The sequence below is a fragment of the Bombina bombina genome, chromosome 6, assembly GCF_027579735.1.
Source record: "Bombina bombina isolate aBomBom1 chromosome 6, aBomBom1.pri, whole genome shotgun sequence".
Taxonomy (NCBI): domain Eukaryota; kingdom Metazoa; phylum Chordata; class Amphibia; order Anura; family Bombinatoridae; genus Bombina; species Bombina bombina.
In genome coordinates, this window is record NC_069504.1 from 106,008,877 (window position 1) to 106,027,196 (window position 18,320).

At 39.9% G+C, this 18,320-nt stretch overlaps 1 protein-coding gene across 1 annotated transcript in view; it reads right to left on the minus strand.

Annotated features, from left to right (window-relative positions):
- RELN (reelin) overlaps window positions 1-18,320 on the minus strand; it is a 957,839-nt gene that overhangs the window by 349,661 nt on the left and 589,858 nt on the right. The window contains 2 exon segments of the mRNA XM_053716545.1: window positions 5,300-5,428; window positions 13,852-14,060. Coding sequence (XP_053572520.1) covers window positions 5,300-5,428; window positions 13,852-14,060 — 338 coding nt within the window.

Genomic DNA, 18,320 nt, shown 5'->3' on the forward strand with positions numbered 1-18,320 from the left:
AAGGGTTGTTCAGAAAGTAGTCTTTATTTTTTCTTAGCCAGTACAGCTCTGATTTCAAGACATTTATTTTGTAACCGGAGAATAGTCCGAATTGATTGGTGATTTTCAAAAGCTTTGGTATATTAACCTTAATATTTGATAAGTAGACAAGAATATCGTCTGCGTATAGCGCTAGTTTAATCTCCTGTCTACCTATTGTAACCCCTTCCAGCTGTGACCTGATCCTGATAGCCAAAGGTTCCACACTTAGGTTGAAAAGGAGAGGAGAGAGGGGGCACCCCTGCCTAGTTCCACGATTAAGTACAATTTGCAAAGAGGGGGTATTATTTACAATTAACCTTGTTGTAGGAGCATTATATAAATTCGTAATAAATTTGGGGAAGTTACCTTTAAACCCAAAATGTCCCAGGGAGGTAAAGAGGTGATCATGCTGTATTGAATCAAATGCCTTCTCAGCATCAATTGTCACAATGGCCAGGTCAGGAGTTTGTTCCCCCTCTCCTCTCCCCCCCCCCCACCCCTATCAAAAAAATGCTCTGTCACCACCAATACCTCTCTAATTTTCGCTGATGAATTCTGTGAATTCAAGAAGCCTGCTTGATCTTTATGTATAATATTTGGTAATATCTCCTGTAACCTTTTAGCCAAAATTGACATAAGTACCTTATAGTCAACATTTAGTAGGGCTATCGGTCTGTATGATTCCCTATAGGCTGGATCTTTTCTGCCCTTAAGAATTAACGTCGTAAAGGAAGCTGAGAAAGCTTTCGGCACTGATTCTCCTTCAATATATATAGCATTATATAAATTTCTGAGATGAGGCGCAATCTCTGAAGATAAGATCTTATAAAATTCACTTGGTAGCCCATCCGGGCCTGCAGCTTTATTAATAGCAGATTCAGAGATCACCTTCTCTATTTCTTCTACCCTTATTGGCGTATTGAGAATCTCTATTAATTCTGCAGATACCTTAGGGCAGCCAATTTCGCTCCAAAATTCTTCTGCCTGTGTTAAGTCAGATTTTTTAGAGGCATATATTTCTTGGTAATATTTAACCATTTCCTTGTGTATTTCTGTGTTTTCCGAAAGGAACTTTCCGTCTACAAAAAGTTTTTCAATAAATGATGACCTTTTCTCATTTCTAACCAATTTAGCCAGTAGTTTCCCGGATTTGTTACCATATCTATATAACTTAGATTGTAATTTCAACTCTGACTGGGTTTCTTTATAAATAGAAAAAGTATCTTTATCACTTTTTGCCCGAAGATAGCTTGCCCAGTTAACCGGGTTTCTTGTCAGGAGAAGGCGATTATATGAATTAATTACTGCATTATTCAATTCTTTCTCTCTTGATCTTAATTTCTTATTTATCATAGCAGTATAAGCAATAATTTCCCCTCTCATGACTGCTTTGGCCGCTTCCCAAAGAATAAGGGGGCGATCCCGATATTCTCTATTAAACTGAATATAGTCCTCAAATTTAATCTTCAAGTGAGCTTTAAATTTTTTATCGGAAGCTAAAAAGGAGGGAAAGTAAAAACGAGAAGGGCCTAATCCAGGAATTGTTAATTGAACATCCAAAGAAATTGGACCATGATCGGAGAGAAAGATAGGTAATATCTTTGCTTTAATTTTAACTATGCACAACTTTTCATCAACCAGAAAAAGGTCTATTCTTGACATAGTCTTATGCGCTTTGGATAAGCATGTGAATTCTCTAACGTCGGGATTCTGAATCCTCCATATATCTTTTATATTTAAATTTTGACAAATTTTAGCCAGCAATTTGGTTTCCAAGTTATCTTTTTTATTCTTCTTATGTTTTTCTTTATCTCTTAGCCTGTCCAAGGGACAATGAGGGGCCATGTTAAAATCTCCTCCAAGAATTAAATATCCTTCCCGGGAGGAGAGAATCTTAGCTTGTATCTGATTCCAGAATTCTGGGTCAATAATATTAGGTGCATAAATATTACAAAGTGAAAAGATTGTTTTATCCATTTTAATCTTTAAAAATATATATCTCCCCTCTGGATCGGCGAGAGTCTGGATAATGTCTACATTTAATTTTTTTCCTATCAATATGGCGACCCCTCTTCTCCTGCATGTACCTGGTGAGACAAAGATTTATTTTACCCATCCCTGTTTAAGTTTCAAAGTTTCCTCCAAAGTTAAGTGAGTTTCCTGTATGAAAACTATATCTGATTCAAGCCGTCTTGTATGTGTTAAAATAGATTTCCTTTCAATGGGTGTTGATATCCCCCCCACATTCCAAGAAACTACCTTAAAATTAGCCACTGAGCTGGTCATTTATCTGGGAGGGGGAAGAGCAAGAGAGAGGGGAAAGAAAGAAAGAGAAAAAAAAACGCCAGGGGGGAGGGGACCAAGAAGGAAAAAAGGAGAGAAGAAGGGAGAAAAAAAGAAAGAGAAAAAAAAAAAAAGTAAATAATTCCTGACCATTCTTGGAGCATCTCATTTCTATAATTGCTACCTTAGCCAGAATGACTTTTACTACTTCTGAATATTTAATTGTTGTAACAGTTTTTCTGCCTCATGTGGATTGTCAAACAGATGGGCCTTACCTTTAACATATATTTTTAACTTAGAAGGATATATGATTAATGCTTGATAACCTTGTTGGATAAATTTTGTACATATTGGGGCCACGTTCCTTCTCTTAGAAGCTGTTTCAAATGAATAATCTTGAAATACAAGAATTTTTTTCCCCTTATAAGTTATAGGCTGATTTTTACGAAAATACTGAAGAATTGTAACCTTATCTTGGAAATTAAGTAATTTCGCTATAATTGGTCTAGGTCTACTATCCTCCTGCCTATCCATTGTTTGTCTCCCCAATCTATGTATCCTCTCAACAACTATTTGTGAATGGTTGGGAGGAATTTTAAGTATCTGAGCTAGCTCCTCAGGGATGAATTTACTTAGATCTTCCGATTGACCCTCCTCGGGCACCCCTATAATACGAATGTTGTTTCGCCTAGCGCGATTTTCCAGGTCTTCAATTTTATTCTGCATTTTGGAAATGATTAAATTATTGGATTCAAGATTAGACCCCTGAACTGCAGCAGTATCTTCCAATTCGGATACTCTCTGTTCAACTTCATCTAGTCTGTTAGAGAATATTTTTATCTCCTGTCTGAGTGAATTTAGATCTTGTTTGATCTCAGACCTTAAAGCCTCAAATTTAGGGGTTAATGCCTCAGAGATGCTAGCAACTAAGGACTGTACGTTAGTTAATTCATTCATAGGTGGGATACAACCTGCAGTTATAGGTAATTCAGAGGGTGCTTCGGCCATAACCTTAGTCCTCCTCTCTCTCTGTTTAGCTGGCATGGCTGGTGAAGGAGTCCGGGAGTGCAAGTGAAGGAATTTATCCATGTGCCGTAGGACTTGGGGACAAATAATCTTATTTAGGGAAAATTATATAAGTGCATAAATGGGAAAAGGGAAGTGAGGGAAAGGAGTGAGGGGAAATGTGCCAAGGAGTGAAGGGAGGGTGTGCGTTTCTTATCTTCCCTCTCTATTCCAAAAAAATCAAATTAGTGTACTTAAACTCGTTCACCAAGTCATGTATATAGGTTAAATGACAGTATAGAGGAGGGCTAATAAATTAAACAAGTTACCTATTCTATAGTGTTACCTGTTAACGTTAATTCTATTAGTTATAATGATGCCCTCAGGCCCAAGATACTCTAAATATAACTTATCAGATACCAAGATCTAACAATTTTTAAATCTAAATTCAGAAAAAAGAAAGGGAAAATCCTTGTTAAATAATACTAGTGTTAAACATCCTTAGATAGTTTTCAATATAAAACAGTGTTCAAAAACAACATATAAAAGTCAAAAAGTCAGTTATTACTTTCTGCTAATATTACCCTCTTAACTCTACACCTTCACACTGTTAAGCAAAAAAAGGAGGTTTAACACATGCAAAAATGAGGAGTTAGTTAGTAAATGGCTACCAAATACAGGACTCAAACCATATAAATCTCAGTTCCTAGATAAATATAGGGGTAGTTTGAGTTACATTATGCTTTATTTACTAGTTCCCCTAAGCCCTCTATATTATCAATTAACCAAAATTTGCTAATATGATTTAGGTAATTTTTCAGAATTGAAACCTAGGCTTTATGTCACCTAACTAAATTATAATAATTTAATAACAATTATAATACCACAAGAAAAAAACAGGAAAATTGAGAAACCCCAAAAGAAAAAGAAAATTCAGCAAAAAACAAGAAAATCTATAAATAGAAAAAATGTGGCCAACAAATTATTATAGATTCAGTTCACTATTACTTTTGCAATATTGACAATAGCCAAAGAAAATATGATAATGCTCAATCAGCCAGTCCAAAGTCTTTTCAACTTTAAATTTCTCTTCTTTAATTATTGTTTAGCTTATGTGTTACTTCCCTTTTGGGCTTTTGTTATAAAATAGTCAAAGTATATTTAGCCACTACCATCAACTATTTCCCAAGTTACTGGTTATTTTTTATTCGTCTCAGACAAAGAGAAGCCACAACCTTTTCGATTTGTTATCCCCCGACTCAATTACTTTTCTTTTCCCTTCTGAATTATGATCTTTTTAGAAGTCTGCTTCAAACTCAAAACTTGTCAGCCAAACATACGATGTAGCAGAGATGTAAGTTCATGAAAACTTACCCCTTCTTGCGTTCTTTATCTGCCCGCCGCCAACCTTAGCAGCCTGAATTCCGGGTGTCTCAGTGCCGCATATGGTCCAGATGAATGCCACCGGCGGCTCCTTCTCTGCAGATCCAATCGCGGTCCACGCTCAGCTCCCCTCACGCAGCACCGGTGGGGGGGAGCGAGCGGAACGTCACCAAGCAGCGACGGCAAGACAGGAGCAATTCACCCTTCCAACCTCCCGTCCAGGTCCGGGCCCGGTCCCTCCCACGCAGCACCGGTGGGGGAGGGAGGGAGGGGGGGGGAGAACGCACACCGGCCTAACTTGACTTTTTAACTGACTTGTACCTTTAACAGAACTAACCTAAATGACTGCAGGTAAATGTATTTAAAAATAATATGTATTTTTTTTTTAAAGAGAGAGAAAGTGTGTGTATGTTTATATGTGTATGTGTGTATATATATATATATATATATATATATATATATAATTAACTTCTATGTTACATTTTATAACTATAAAAAAGTTTGTAAATATAAATGAATGTATGTACAGAGGGAGACCTCTTAACCATTTATCCTTTCCCCTGCACGTTTACCTGCAAGAGAAGGCTGGAGCACATCAGTTCCTTACCCACTGTAGTTGTCAGATGAGTAGATAGTACTGTGAGGAAGATGAGGCCCGGCACAAAGCTCCGGCAGGCATTCTGAGTGCAGTAAAGACCAGGTGTGACCATGATTTGTTGAGAATTCCAAACTGATGCTGTTGGGGAAATGAAAAAAAGTTTTCCACAAATAAATCTCCATTTGTTTCCCTTAATGTTTTAAAAAGACCTGTCAACCTTCCTAAACCCTCCTGCCAGGACCATAAATTGCAATATGTAGCTGACACTCAGAAACCCAACACTGTACCATAAATTAGTTTATATATATAGTAAAGACAATATCACAAACTATGTTCTACAGTATTATACACACAGGTATGGGGATGTAATGTTCCACTTGCCCCAGACAAATAAATTGAAACACATTAAGGGAAAACAGTACAGTGCCCCTTTTAATTGGCACTGTGCAATGTATAGGTAGAGTTTTTGTGGCACAAGCATAACAAATATGTTTAATAAATGACTTAACAAAGGGTTTTTTAACAACTTGGACTTGGTTTGAATTAAGAAAAAAAAAAAAAGACAAAAAACCCCACCAAAACAAAACATGAAAACTTATTTGACGTACTTGGTAATTTAAAGAGACACTGAACCCAATTGCTTTCTTTTGTGATTCAGATACAGCAAGCGATTTTAAGCAACTTTCTAATTTACTCCTATTAGCAAATGTCCTTCATTCTCTTTGTATCTATATTTGAAAAGCAAGAATGCAAGTTTAGATGTCGGACCATTTTGGTGAACAACCTGGGTTGTTCTTGCTGATTGGTGGATAAATTCATCCACCAATAAACAAGTGCTGTCCAGGGTTCTGGACTTTCTTTTTCAAATAAAGATAGCAAGAGAACAAAGACAAATTGATAATATGAGTAACTTAAAAAGTTGATTAAAATTGCAAGCTCTATCTGAATCACAAAATAATAAAAACATAATTTATGCTTACCTGATAAATTTATTTCTCTTGTAGTGTATCCAGTCCACGGATCATCCATTACTTATGAAATATATTCTCCTTCCCAACAGGAAGTTGCAAGAGTCCACCCACAGCAAAGCTGCTATATAGCTCCTCCCCTAACTGCCATATTCAGTCATTCGACCGAAAACATGCAGAGAAAGGAAAAACCATAGGGTGCAGTGGTGACTGTAGTTCAAATGAAAAAATTACCTGCCTTAAAGTGACAGGGCGGGCCGTGGACTGGATACACTACAAGAGAAATAAATTTATCAGGTAAGCATAAATTATGTTTTCTCTTGTTAAGTGTATCCAGTCCACGGATCATCCATTACTTATGGAATACCAATACCAAAGCTAAAGTACACGGATGATGGGAGGGACAAGGCAGGTACTTAAACGGAAGTTACCACTGCCTGTAAAAAACCCTTACTCCCAAAAATAGCCTCCGAAGAAGCAAGGTATCAAATTTGTTAAATTTGAAAAGTATGAAGCGCAGACCAAGACTCCGTCTTGTAAATCTGTTCAACAGAAGCCACATTTAAAAAAGGCCCAAGTGAAAACCACAGCTCTAGTAGAATGAGCTGTAATCCGTTCAGGAGGCTGCTGTCCAGCAGTCTCATAAGCTAAATGAATTATGCTTTTTAACCAAAAAGACAGAGAGGCTGCTGAAGTCTTTTGACCTCTCCTCTGTCCAGAATAGACAACAAACAAGGTGAACGTTTGATGAAAACTGTAGTAGCTTGTAAGTAAAACTTTAAAGCACAAACCACGTCCAATATTGTGTAATAGACGTTCCTTCTTTGAGGAAGGATTAGGATACAAGCATGGAACAACTATCTCTTGAGTGATGTACTTGTTAGATACCACCTTAGGAAAAAACCCAGGTTGGTACGCAGGACTACCTTATCCGTACGAAGGACCAGATAAGGAGAATCACATTGTAACACAGATAACTTGGAGACTCTACGAGTCGAGGAATTAGCTACCCAAAATGAACTTTCCAAGATAAAGATTGATATCTATGGAACAAAAAAGGTTCAAACGGAACTTCTTGAAGAACCTTAAGAATCAGGTTTAAGCTCCATGGTGGAGCAACAGTTTTAAACACAGGCTTGGATCTAACCAAAGCCTGACCAAATGCCTGAACGTCTAGAATACCTGCCAGACGCTTGTGCAAAAAAATAGACAGAGTAAAAATCTGTCCCCTTTTAAGGAATTAGCTGACAACCCTTTTCTCAAAAACATCTTGGAGAAAAGATAATATCCTGGGAATCCAGACTTTACTCCATGAGTAACCCTTGGATTCATAACAATCAGATATTTACACCATATCTATGTTCAATTTTCCTAGAGACAGGCTTTCATGTCTGTATTAAGGTATCAATGACTGACTCGGAGAAGCCATGCTTTGATAACATCAAGCGTTCAGTCTCCAGGCAGTCCATCTCAGATTGATTCTATTTAGATGGTTGAAAGGACCCTGAGGTAGAGGGACCTGTCTCAGAAGCAGAGACCGTGATGGAAAGGATGACATGTCCACCAGATCTGCATACCAGGTCCTGCGTGGCTACGCAGGCGCTGTCAAAAACACCAAAGCCCTCTCCTGCTTGGTCTTGACCTCCGGAGGAAATCCCACTCCCCCGGAAGAAAAGTCTGACGACTTAGAAAATCCACCTCCCAGTTCTCAACACCTGGGATATGGATAGCTGATAGACAAGAGTGAGTCTCTGTCCAGTGAATTATTGTAAGACTTCTAACATCGCTAGGGAACTTCTGTTCCCCCTTGATGGCTGATGTAAGCCACAGTCGTGTATATTGTCCGACTGAGTATGATGTACCTCAGAGTTGCTAACTGAGGCCAAGTCTGAAGAGCATGGAATATCACTCCCAGTTCCAGAATATTTATTAGAAGGAGGGTCTCCTCCTAAGTCCACTATCCCTGAGCCTTCAGGGAGTTCCAGACTGCATCCCAACCTAAAAGGCTGGCATCTATTGTAACAATTGTCCCATCTGACCTGCGGAAGGTCATACCCTTGGACAGATGGACCCGACATAGTCACCAGAGAAGAGAATCTCTGGTCTCTTGGTCCAGGTTTAACAGGGGGACAAATCTGTGTAATCCCCGTTCCTCTGAGCATGCATAGTTGCAGCGGTCTGAAATGTAGACGTGCAAACGGTACTATGTCCCTTGCCGCTACCATTAGGCCGATTTCATTCATGTACTGAGCCACCGAAGGGCGCGGATGGGATGAAAAAACACAGCAGAAATTTAGAAACTTTGACAACCTGGACTCCGTCAGGTAAATTTTCATTTCTACAGAATCTATCAGAGTTCCTAGGAGGGAAACCCTTGAGATTGGGGATAGAGAACTCTTTCCTTGTTCACTTTCCACCCATGTGATCTCAGAAATGCCAGTACTACGTCCGTATGAGACTGGGCAATTTGGATGTTTGACGCCTGTATCAGGATGTCGTCTAAATAAGGGGCCACTTCTATGCCCCGCGGTCTAAGGACCGCCAAAGCGACCCCAGAACCTCCATAAAGATTCTTGGGGCTGTAGATATCCCAAAGGAAAGAGCTACAAACTGGTAATGCCTGTCTAGAAAGGCAAACCTGAAAAACGATGGTGATCTTTATGCATCACAATGTGAGGATAAGCATCCTTCAAATCCATTGTAGTCCTCTATTGACTCTCCTGGATCATAGTTAAGATGGTACGAATAGTTTCCATCTTAAATGACGGAATTCTGAGGAATTTGTTTAAGATCTTTAGATCCAAAATAGGTCTGAAGGTTCCCTCTCCTTGGGAACCACAAACAGATTTGAGTAAAAACTCTGTCCCTGTTCCTCTCTTGGAACTGGATGGATCTCGTACACAATGTAAGAATGCCTCCTTCTTTATCTGGTTTGCAGATAATTGTGAAAGGCGAAATCTCCCCTTTTTTTGGGGGGGAATCTTTGAAATCCAGAAGATATCTCTGGGATATAAATTCCAATGCCTAGGGATCCTGGGCATCTCTTGCCCACGCCTGGGCGAAGAATGAAAGTCTGCCCCCTATAGGATCCGTTACCGGATAGGGGTCCGTTCCTTCATGCTGCCTTAGAGGCAGCAGCAGGCTCCTTGGCCTGCTTATCTTTGTTCCAGGTCCGATTGTCTCCAGACCGCCTTGGACTGAGCAAAAATTCCCTCTTGTTTTGCCTTAGAGGAAGAGGATGCCACACCTGCCCTGAAGTTTTTAAAAGGCACGAAAATTAGACCTTTTTTTTTTTTTTTTTTTTGGCCCTTGATTTGGACCTATCCTGAGGAAGGGCATGACCTTTTCCTCCAGTGATATAAGCAATAATCTCCTTCAAACCAGGCCCGAATAGGGTCTGCCCCTTGAAGGGAAGTTAAGTAGCTTATTTATTAAAGTCACGACAGCTGACCATGATATAAGCCATAGCGCTCTGCGCGCCAGTATAGTAAAAAACAGAATTCTTAGCCGTTAGTCTAGTCAAATGAACAAGGCATCAGAAAACAAAGGAATTGGCTAGCATAAGCTTGTCAAATATATTCATCCAATGGAGTCGCTTAACTGTAAAGCCTCATCAAGAGACTCAACCCAGAACGCCGCAGCAGCAGTGACAGAAGCAATGTATGCAAGGGGCTGCAGGATAAAACCCTGTTGAATAAACATTTTTTATCCATTGGATCTAAAAAGCACAACTGTCCTCGTCAGAGGTAGTGGTACGCTTAGCTAGAGTAGAAACTCTTCTCTCCACCTTAGGAACTGTCTGCCAGAAGTCCCGTGTGGTGGTAACTATTAGAAAACATTCTTCTAAAAAATAGGAGGGGAAGAGAACGGCACACCTGGTCTATCCCATTCCTTATTAAAAATTTTTTAGTAAACCTCTTTAGGTATTGGAAAAACATCAGTACACACCGGCACTGCATATTATTTATCCAGTCTACACAATTTCTCTGGCCCTGCGATTGTACACATTCATTCAGAGCAGCCAAAGCCTCCCTGAGCAACAAGTGGAGGTTCTCAAGCATAAATTTTAAATGTAGAAATATCAGAATCAGGTTAAATCATCTTCCCTGAGTCAAAAAAAAAAATCACCCACAGACTAAGCATATTGTGAGGTAGTATCATACATGGTTCTTAAAGCGTCTGTATGCTCTGTATCTACCCCCAGAGCTAACTGCTTTCCTTTAATTTCAGGTAGTCTGACTAATACTGCTGCCAGAATATTATTCACCACCTTTGCCATGTCTTGTAAAATAAACGCTATGGGCGCCCTTGATGTACTTGGTGCCATTTGAGCGTGAGTCCCTGAAGCGGGAGTTGAAGGGTCTGACACGTGGGGAGAGTTAGTCGGCATAACTTTCCCCTCGACAGAATCCCCTGGTAAAAGAAACGCTATGGGTGCCCTTGATGTACTTGGCGCCATTTGAGCGTGAGTCCCTAAAGCGGGAGTCAAAAGGTCTGACACGTGGGGAGAGTTAGTCGGCATAACTACCCCCACGACAGAATCCTCTGGTGATAATGTTTTTAAAGACAAAAAATGATCTTTATTGTTTAACATGAAATCAGTACATCTGGTACACATTCTAAGATGGGGTTCCACCATGGCTTTAAAACATAATGAACACAGAGCTTCCTCTATGTTAGACATGTTAGAACAGACTAATAATGAGACTAGTAAGCTTGGAAAACACTTTAAATCAAGTTAACAAGCAAATATATAAAACGTTACTGTGTCAAAATTTTGTCAAAATTTGAAAAACAGTGAAAAAAAAAAAAAAAGGCAGTAAAACAAACGAAATTTTTACAGTACATGTAATAAGGTAACAGAGCATTGCACACACTTGCAAATGGATGATTAACCCCTTAATGCAAAAAACAGATAAAAAAAACAACATAGACGTTTTTTTTAAAAACAGACACAACAAACTGCCACAGCCAACAGTGGGAAGCTTCATTTAACTGTTTCTATGCAAAATTTAAGCCAGCCATGTGGAAAAAACTTAGGCCCCAATAAGTTTTATCACCAAACATATGTTAAAAAACGATTAAACATGCCAGCAAACGTTTTAAAACACATTTTTACAAGAGTATGTATCTCTATTAATAAGCCTGATACCAGTCGCTTTTACTGCATTTAAGGCTATACCAACATTACAGTGTTATCACCAATGTACGTTAAAAAACGATTAAACATGCCAGCAAACGTTTTAAAACACATTTTTATAAGAGTATGTATCTCTATTAATAAGCCTGATACCAGTCGCTATCGCTGCATTTAAGGCTTTACTTACATTACTTCGGTATCAGCAGTATTTTCTTAGTCAATTCCATTCCTAGAAAAATATTTTACTGCACATACCTTATCTGCAGGAAAACCTGCACGCCATTCCCCCTCTGAAGTACCTCACTCCTCAGAATGTGTGAGAACAGCAAATGGATCTTAGTTACGTCTGCTAAGATCATAGAAAAACGCAGGCAGATTCTTCTTCCAAATACTGCCTGAGATAAACAGCACACTCCGGTGCCATTTAAAAATAACAAACTTTTGATTGAAGAATAAACTAAGTAGAAAGCACCACAGACTCTCACGACCTCCTATCTATGTTGAGGCTTGCAAGAGAATGACTGAATATGGCAGTTAGGGGAGGAGCTATATAGCAGCTTTGCTGTGGGTGGACTCTTGCAACTTCCTGTTGGGAAGGAGAATATATTTCATAAGTAATGGATGATCCGTGGACTGGATACACTTAACAAGAGAAATTGGGTTCAGTATCCCTTTAATTCTGATAAATTGGAATGGCACTAGATGGGCCAGATTACAAGTGGCAAGCTAATGCTAGTGTGGGGCGCAATAAGCAGTGTCGCTGGACTAATATTAGCACGCAACTTGATATTACAAGCCCATGGTTAATCATATATTACATAGAAGATTAGTGCGATTGCACTAAATATAGCGTTGATATTACAAGTTGAAAGTTATGGTTTGCACTCAAGCGAAAGCCTATGCAGCACTAGAAGTGTAAGGGGACGAATTATCGGGCCCTTGTTTTCGGTGAACCCCGCTGCTCCATAACTTGTCCGCCTGCTCTGAGGCGGCGGACAGAAATCAACCCATTCGAATACGATCGGGTTGATTGACACCCCCTGCTAGCAGTCGATTGGCCATGAATCTGCATGGGGCGGTATTGCACAAGCCGTTCTGGTGAACGGCTTGTGCAATGATAAATGCTGACAGCGTATGCTACATCGTATCATGTCCACTCGTACTTTGATAAATATGCCCCCATGGCTTAAAAAAAAAAGTTGATGAAGCGGTAAAACATCCAGGGAACAACTGTGTACTGTAGGTTGCCCCTCGTTACCATCTGTATCCCCTACAACACTTTTGTTTGAGATCTAAAGACAGCTTTCCACAGTTCTCTCAACCTCCTTGCAGTTTGAAACAGACCCTAAAGTCTTTTTTTAAAAAGCAGGAATGTAAAACTTAGGAACCGGACCATTTTGGGTTAAAATCCTGGGTTATGCTTGTAGCCACCAATAAGCAAGCGCTATCCAGGGTTCTTAACCTAAAATGGTCCCGCTCCTAAGCTTTACATTACTGCTTTTTAAATAAAGATAGCAAGAGAACAAAGAAAAATTGATAATAGGAGTAAATTAGAAAGTTGCTTAAAATTGCATTGTTCTATCTGAATCATAAAAGAAAAAAAAAATTGGTTTTAGTATCCATTCAAAGCAGTGGTCTCAAAGTACAGTCCCTGGGCCATATGTGGCCCTCAAGATAGTTTCATCTGGCCCTCCCTTGTTTAATAGGTACATCATTTATATGGGCTGTCGATTTTCTTTTTGGGTTCAAAGAAATTTAACTAGTTGATGTTCTATATAGGCACTCACAAGATAAATATAAAGACAAGTGTCCAGTGTAGACTCCCACCATGCACTGCTTGGATAAATGCTTGGATAATGTTGTTATACATTCCCAGAATTATCACTTCACTTCGCACTCACAAGATAAATATAGACAACTGTGTATGTCTATTGTGGGCTAGAACTCCCACCATACACTACTATTTGGGTAAATGTAATTTCCAGTTCCTAGTATACCCAGTTTCATAGCACTTACTTAGTCCAAGCGGCTCCATGGGTGAAGAACTCTTGGCCAATGGCCCCCAGGTACATTAAGCTTGATACCCCTGCTTTAAAGCCTCACAAACAATCATTCTTTACTTCTTCGGAGATATACTAATTCCTGCCTCACACTGTGCCATATATGTCTCTCATTGTGTTTTATTACAAAAGCTGTAAGGTTGTTCTGCAACTTAAGATTTATTTTTTTTAAATAGCATTAGTGTCATGAAACTTGACTCAGTAGAATTAAATATATTTTACAGTAAAAATTAGAATGAGGCTATTTATCTACAACTTGTTATTTTTGCTTTAAACAAAAACTTTAAAATATATTTATCACAAAACTCATTTATGTTTATTTTGTTCTGAGATTTACACCTTGGGCACAAAAAAAATGAAATAATAAAATAATATACAGATGTATTACTGTACCTGTTTCCAGGTTGATGTGAACCACATCCCAGATTGAGTGAAAACTGTACCATGTGGGACTCTGTGGATGGAAGTACCGGTAGCACGTGGAGAAAATCCACAGCCCAGACATTGAGGTTGTGTCCACGATGACTGCTTTGCTTGAGACAAAACTTAGTTGCAGGAGTCTGAAGCTCTGGGCTTATTGCAACTGAGACTAAAGATGGAACCTAAAAATAGCAGGAAAAAAAATGAAATAATAACACAAGGAAACAATGAAAATATCATAGAAGCAAAGGGAATGTGCTACCATGTATAAACAGCAACCAGACTTCTCATTTGGCTTCCAATTCTATGCATATTAGTCTTACTGCATATTCATAACTCTGCATATTGGATCATGACAATATAAAGATCTGGTATTTTATGTCACAGCCAGGCCTCCTTAAAATGTAATAGGTAGTAGACTATTCGGCTGCATAAAGTAATTTATATATGAATGTAGTTAAAGACAATGGGACGATGATCTAAAGTTCTCTGGGCTGGTGAGATTTTAAAGAATGCTCGCCAGTCCTTCTGCTACCCTGGTGGAATGATCTAAAGACACTTTTTACCTTGAAAACAGGGTGTTTTGTTAAGCGGCATATACTGCCTTTTCGTATGCGTTGGAGATTCATACATTACAAATGTGCACTATAATATTTGAATCTTAAAAATCATACAAAACGAATAATAGAACTATTCACACAAAAATGTGCAGAAAAATTGTTAAGGTGCATCAAAAATCATAACAAAATTCACCTCCCACAATTCTGATATGAGCCAACCTCCCACAATTCTGATATGAGTCGACCTCCCACAATTCTGTTATGAGTCGAGCTCCCACAATTCTGTTATGAGTCGACCTCCCACAATTCTGACATGAGCCGACCTCACACAATTCTGATATGAGCTCACCTTTAATTCTGATATCAGCTGACCTCCCACAAATCCGCTATGAGATCACCACCCACATTTTTTATATAAGCTCACCTCCCACAATTCTATTTTGAGTTTACCTCCCTCAAATCTGACACAAGCTCATCTCCCACAATTCTGATATGAGCTCACATCCCTTAATTCTGATATGAGCTCACCTCCCACAATTCTGATATGAACTCACATCCTACAATTCTGCTATGAGCCAACCTCCTACAATTCTGCTATGAGCCGACCTCCCACAATTATGATATGAGCTAACCTCCCACAATTATGATATGAGCTGACCTCCCACAGTTCTTGTATGAGCTCACTTCCCACAATTCTGATATAAGCTCACCTCCCACAATTCTGATATAAGCTCACCTCAAATAATTCTGATATGAACCAACCTCCGACAATTCTGATATGTCAGCTTCCCACATTTCTGATATGTGCTGACCTCCCACAATTCTGATATTAGCTCCCCTCCCATAATTCTGATATGAGCTCACCTCCCACAGTTCTGATATAAGCTCACCTCCCACAGTTCTGATATAAGCTCACCCCCCACAGTTCTGATATGAGCTCACCTCCCACAATTCTGATATGTCAACTTCCCACATTTCTGATATGTGCTGACCTCCAACAATTCTGGTATGAGCCAACCTCCCACAATTCTGATATTAGCTCACCTCCCATAGTTCTGATATGAGCTCACCTCCCACAATTCTGATATGAGCTCACCTCCCATAGTTCTGATATGAGCTCACCTCCCACAGTTCTGATATGAGCCGACCTCCTACAATTCTGCTATGAGCCGACCTCCCACAATTCTGATATGAGCTGACCTCCCACAGTTCTTGTATGAGCTCACTTCCCACAATTCTGATATAAGCTCACCTCCCACAATACTGATATGTCAGCTTCCCACAATTCTGATATGTGCTGACCTCCAACAATTCTGGTATGAGCCAACCTCCCACAATTCTGATATGAGCTCACCTCCCATAGTTCTAATATGAGCTCACCTCCCACAATTCTGATATGAGCTCACCTCCCATAGTTCTGATATGAGCTCACCTCCCACAGTTCTGATATGAGCCGACCTCCTACAATTCTGATATGAGCTCATCTCCCACAATTCTAATATGGGCTGACATCCTACATTTTTTATATGAACTTACCTCCCACAGTTCTGATATGAGCTCACCTCCCACAGTTCTGATATGAGCTCACCTCCCACAATTCTGATATGATCTCACATCCTACAATTCTGCTATGAGCCAACCTCCTACAATTCTGCTATGAGCCGACCTCCCACAATTCTGATATGAGCTGACCTCCCACAGTTCTTGCATGAGCTCACTTCCCACAATTCTGATATAAGCTCACCTCCCACAATACTGATATGTCAGCTTCCCACAATTCTGATATGTGCTGACCTCCAACAATTCTGGTATGAGCCAACCTCCCACAATTCTGATATTAGCTCCCCTCTCATAATTCTGATATTAGCTCCCCTCCCACAGTTCTGATATGAGCCAACCTCCTACAATTCTAATATGAGCTCACCTCCCACAGTTCTGATATGAGCTCACCTCCCACATTTCTGATATGTGCTGACCTCCAACAATTCTGGTATGAGCCAACCTCCTACAATTCTGATATAAGCCAACCTCTTACAATTATGATATGAGCTCACCTCCTACAATTCTGATATAAGCCAACCTCCTACAATTCTGATATGAGTTCACCTCCCACAGTTCTGATATGAGCTCACCTCCCACAGTTCTGATATGAGCTCACCTCCCACATTTCTGATATGTGCTGACCTCCATCAATTCTGGTATGAGCCAACCTCCCACAATTCTGATATGAGCTCACCTCCCACAATATGGATATGTCAGCTTTCCACATTTCTGATATGTGCTGACCTCCAACAATTCTGGTATGAGCCAACCTCCCACAATTCTGATATGAGCTCACCTCCCATAGTTCTGATATGAGCTCACATCCCACAATTCTGATATGAGCTCACCTCCCATAGTTCTGATATGAGCTCACATCCCACAATTCTGATATGAGCTCACCTCCCACAGTTCTGATATAAGCTCACCTCCCACAATACTGATATGTCAGCTTCCCACAATTCTGATATGTGCTGACCTCCAACAATTCTGGTATGAGCCAACCTCCCACAATTCTGATATTAGCTCCCCTCTCATAATTCTGATATTAGCTCCCCTCCCACAGTTCTGATATGAGCCAACCTCCTACAATTCTAATATGAGCTCACCTCCCACAGTTCTGATATGAGCTCACCTCCCACATTTCTGATATGTGCTGACCTCCAACAATTCTGGTATGAGCCAACCTCCTACAATTCTGATATAAGCCAACCTCTTACAATTATGATATGAGCTCACCTCCTACAATTCTGATATAAGCCAACCTCCTACAATTCTGATATGAGTTCACCTCCCACAGTTCTGATATGAGCTCACCTCCCACAGTTCTGATATGAGCTCACCTCCCACATTTCTGATATGTGCTGACCTCCATCAATTCTGGTATGAGCCAACCTCCCACAATTCTGATATGAGCTCACCTCCCACAATATGGATATGTCAGCTTTCCACATTTCTGATATGTGCTGACCTCCAACAATTCTGGTATGAGCCAACCTCCCACAATTCTGATATGAGCTCACCTCCCATAGTTCTGATATGAGCTCACATCCCACAATTCTGATATGAGCTCACCTCCCATAGTTCTGATATGAGCTCACATCCCACAATTCTGATATGAGCTCACCTCCCATAGTTCTGATATGAGCTCACATCCCACAATTCTGATATGAGCTCACCTCCCACAGTTCTGATATGAGCTCACCTTTAATTCTGATATCAGCTGACCTCCCACAAATCCGCTATGAGATCACCACCCACATTTTTTAAATAAGCTCACCTCCCACAATTCTATTTTGAGTTTACCTCCCTCAAATCTGACACGAGCTCATCTCCCACAATTCTGATATGAGCTCACATCCCTTAATTCTGATATGAGCTCACCTCCCACAATTCTGATATGAACTCACATCCTACAATTCTGCTATGAGCCAACCTCCTACAATTCTGCTATGAGCCGACCTCCCACAATTCTGATATGAGCTAACCTCCCACAATAATGATATGAGCTGACCTCCCACAGTTCTTGTATGAGCTCAATTCCCACAATTCTGATATAAGCTCACCTCCCACAATTCTGATATAAGCTCATCTCAAATAATTCTGATATGAACCAACCTCCGACAATTCTGATATGTCAGCTTCCCACATTTCTGATATGTGCTGACCTCCCACAATTCTGATATTAGCTCCCCTCCCATAATTCTGATATGAGCTCACCTCCCACAATTCTGATATGAGCCAACCTCCTACAATACTTATATGAGCTCACCTCCCACAGTTCTGATATGAGCTCACCTCCCACAGTTCTGATATGAGCTCACCTCCCACAATTCAGATATG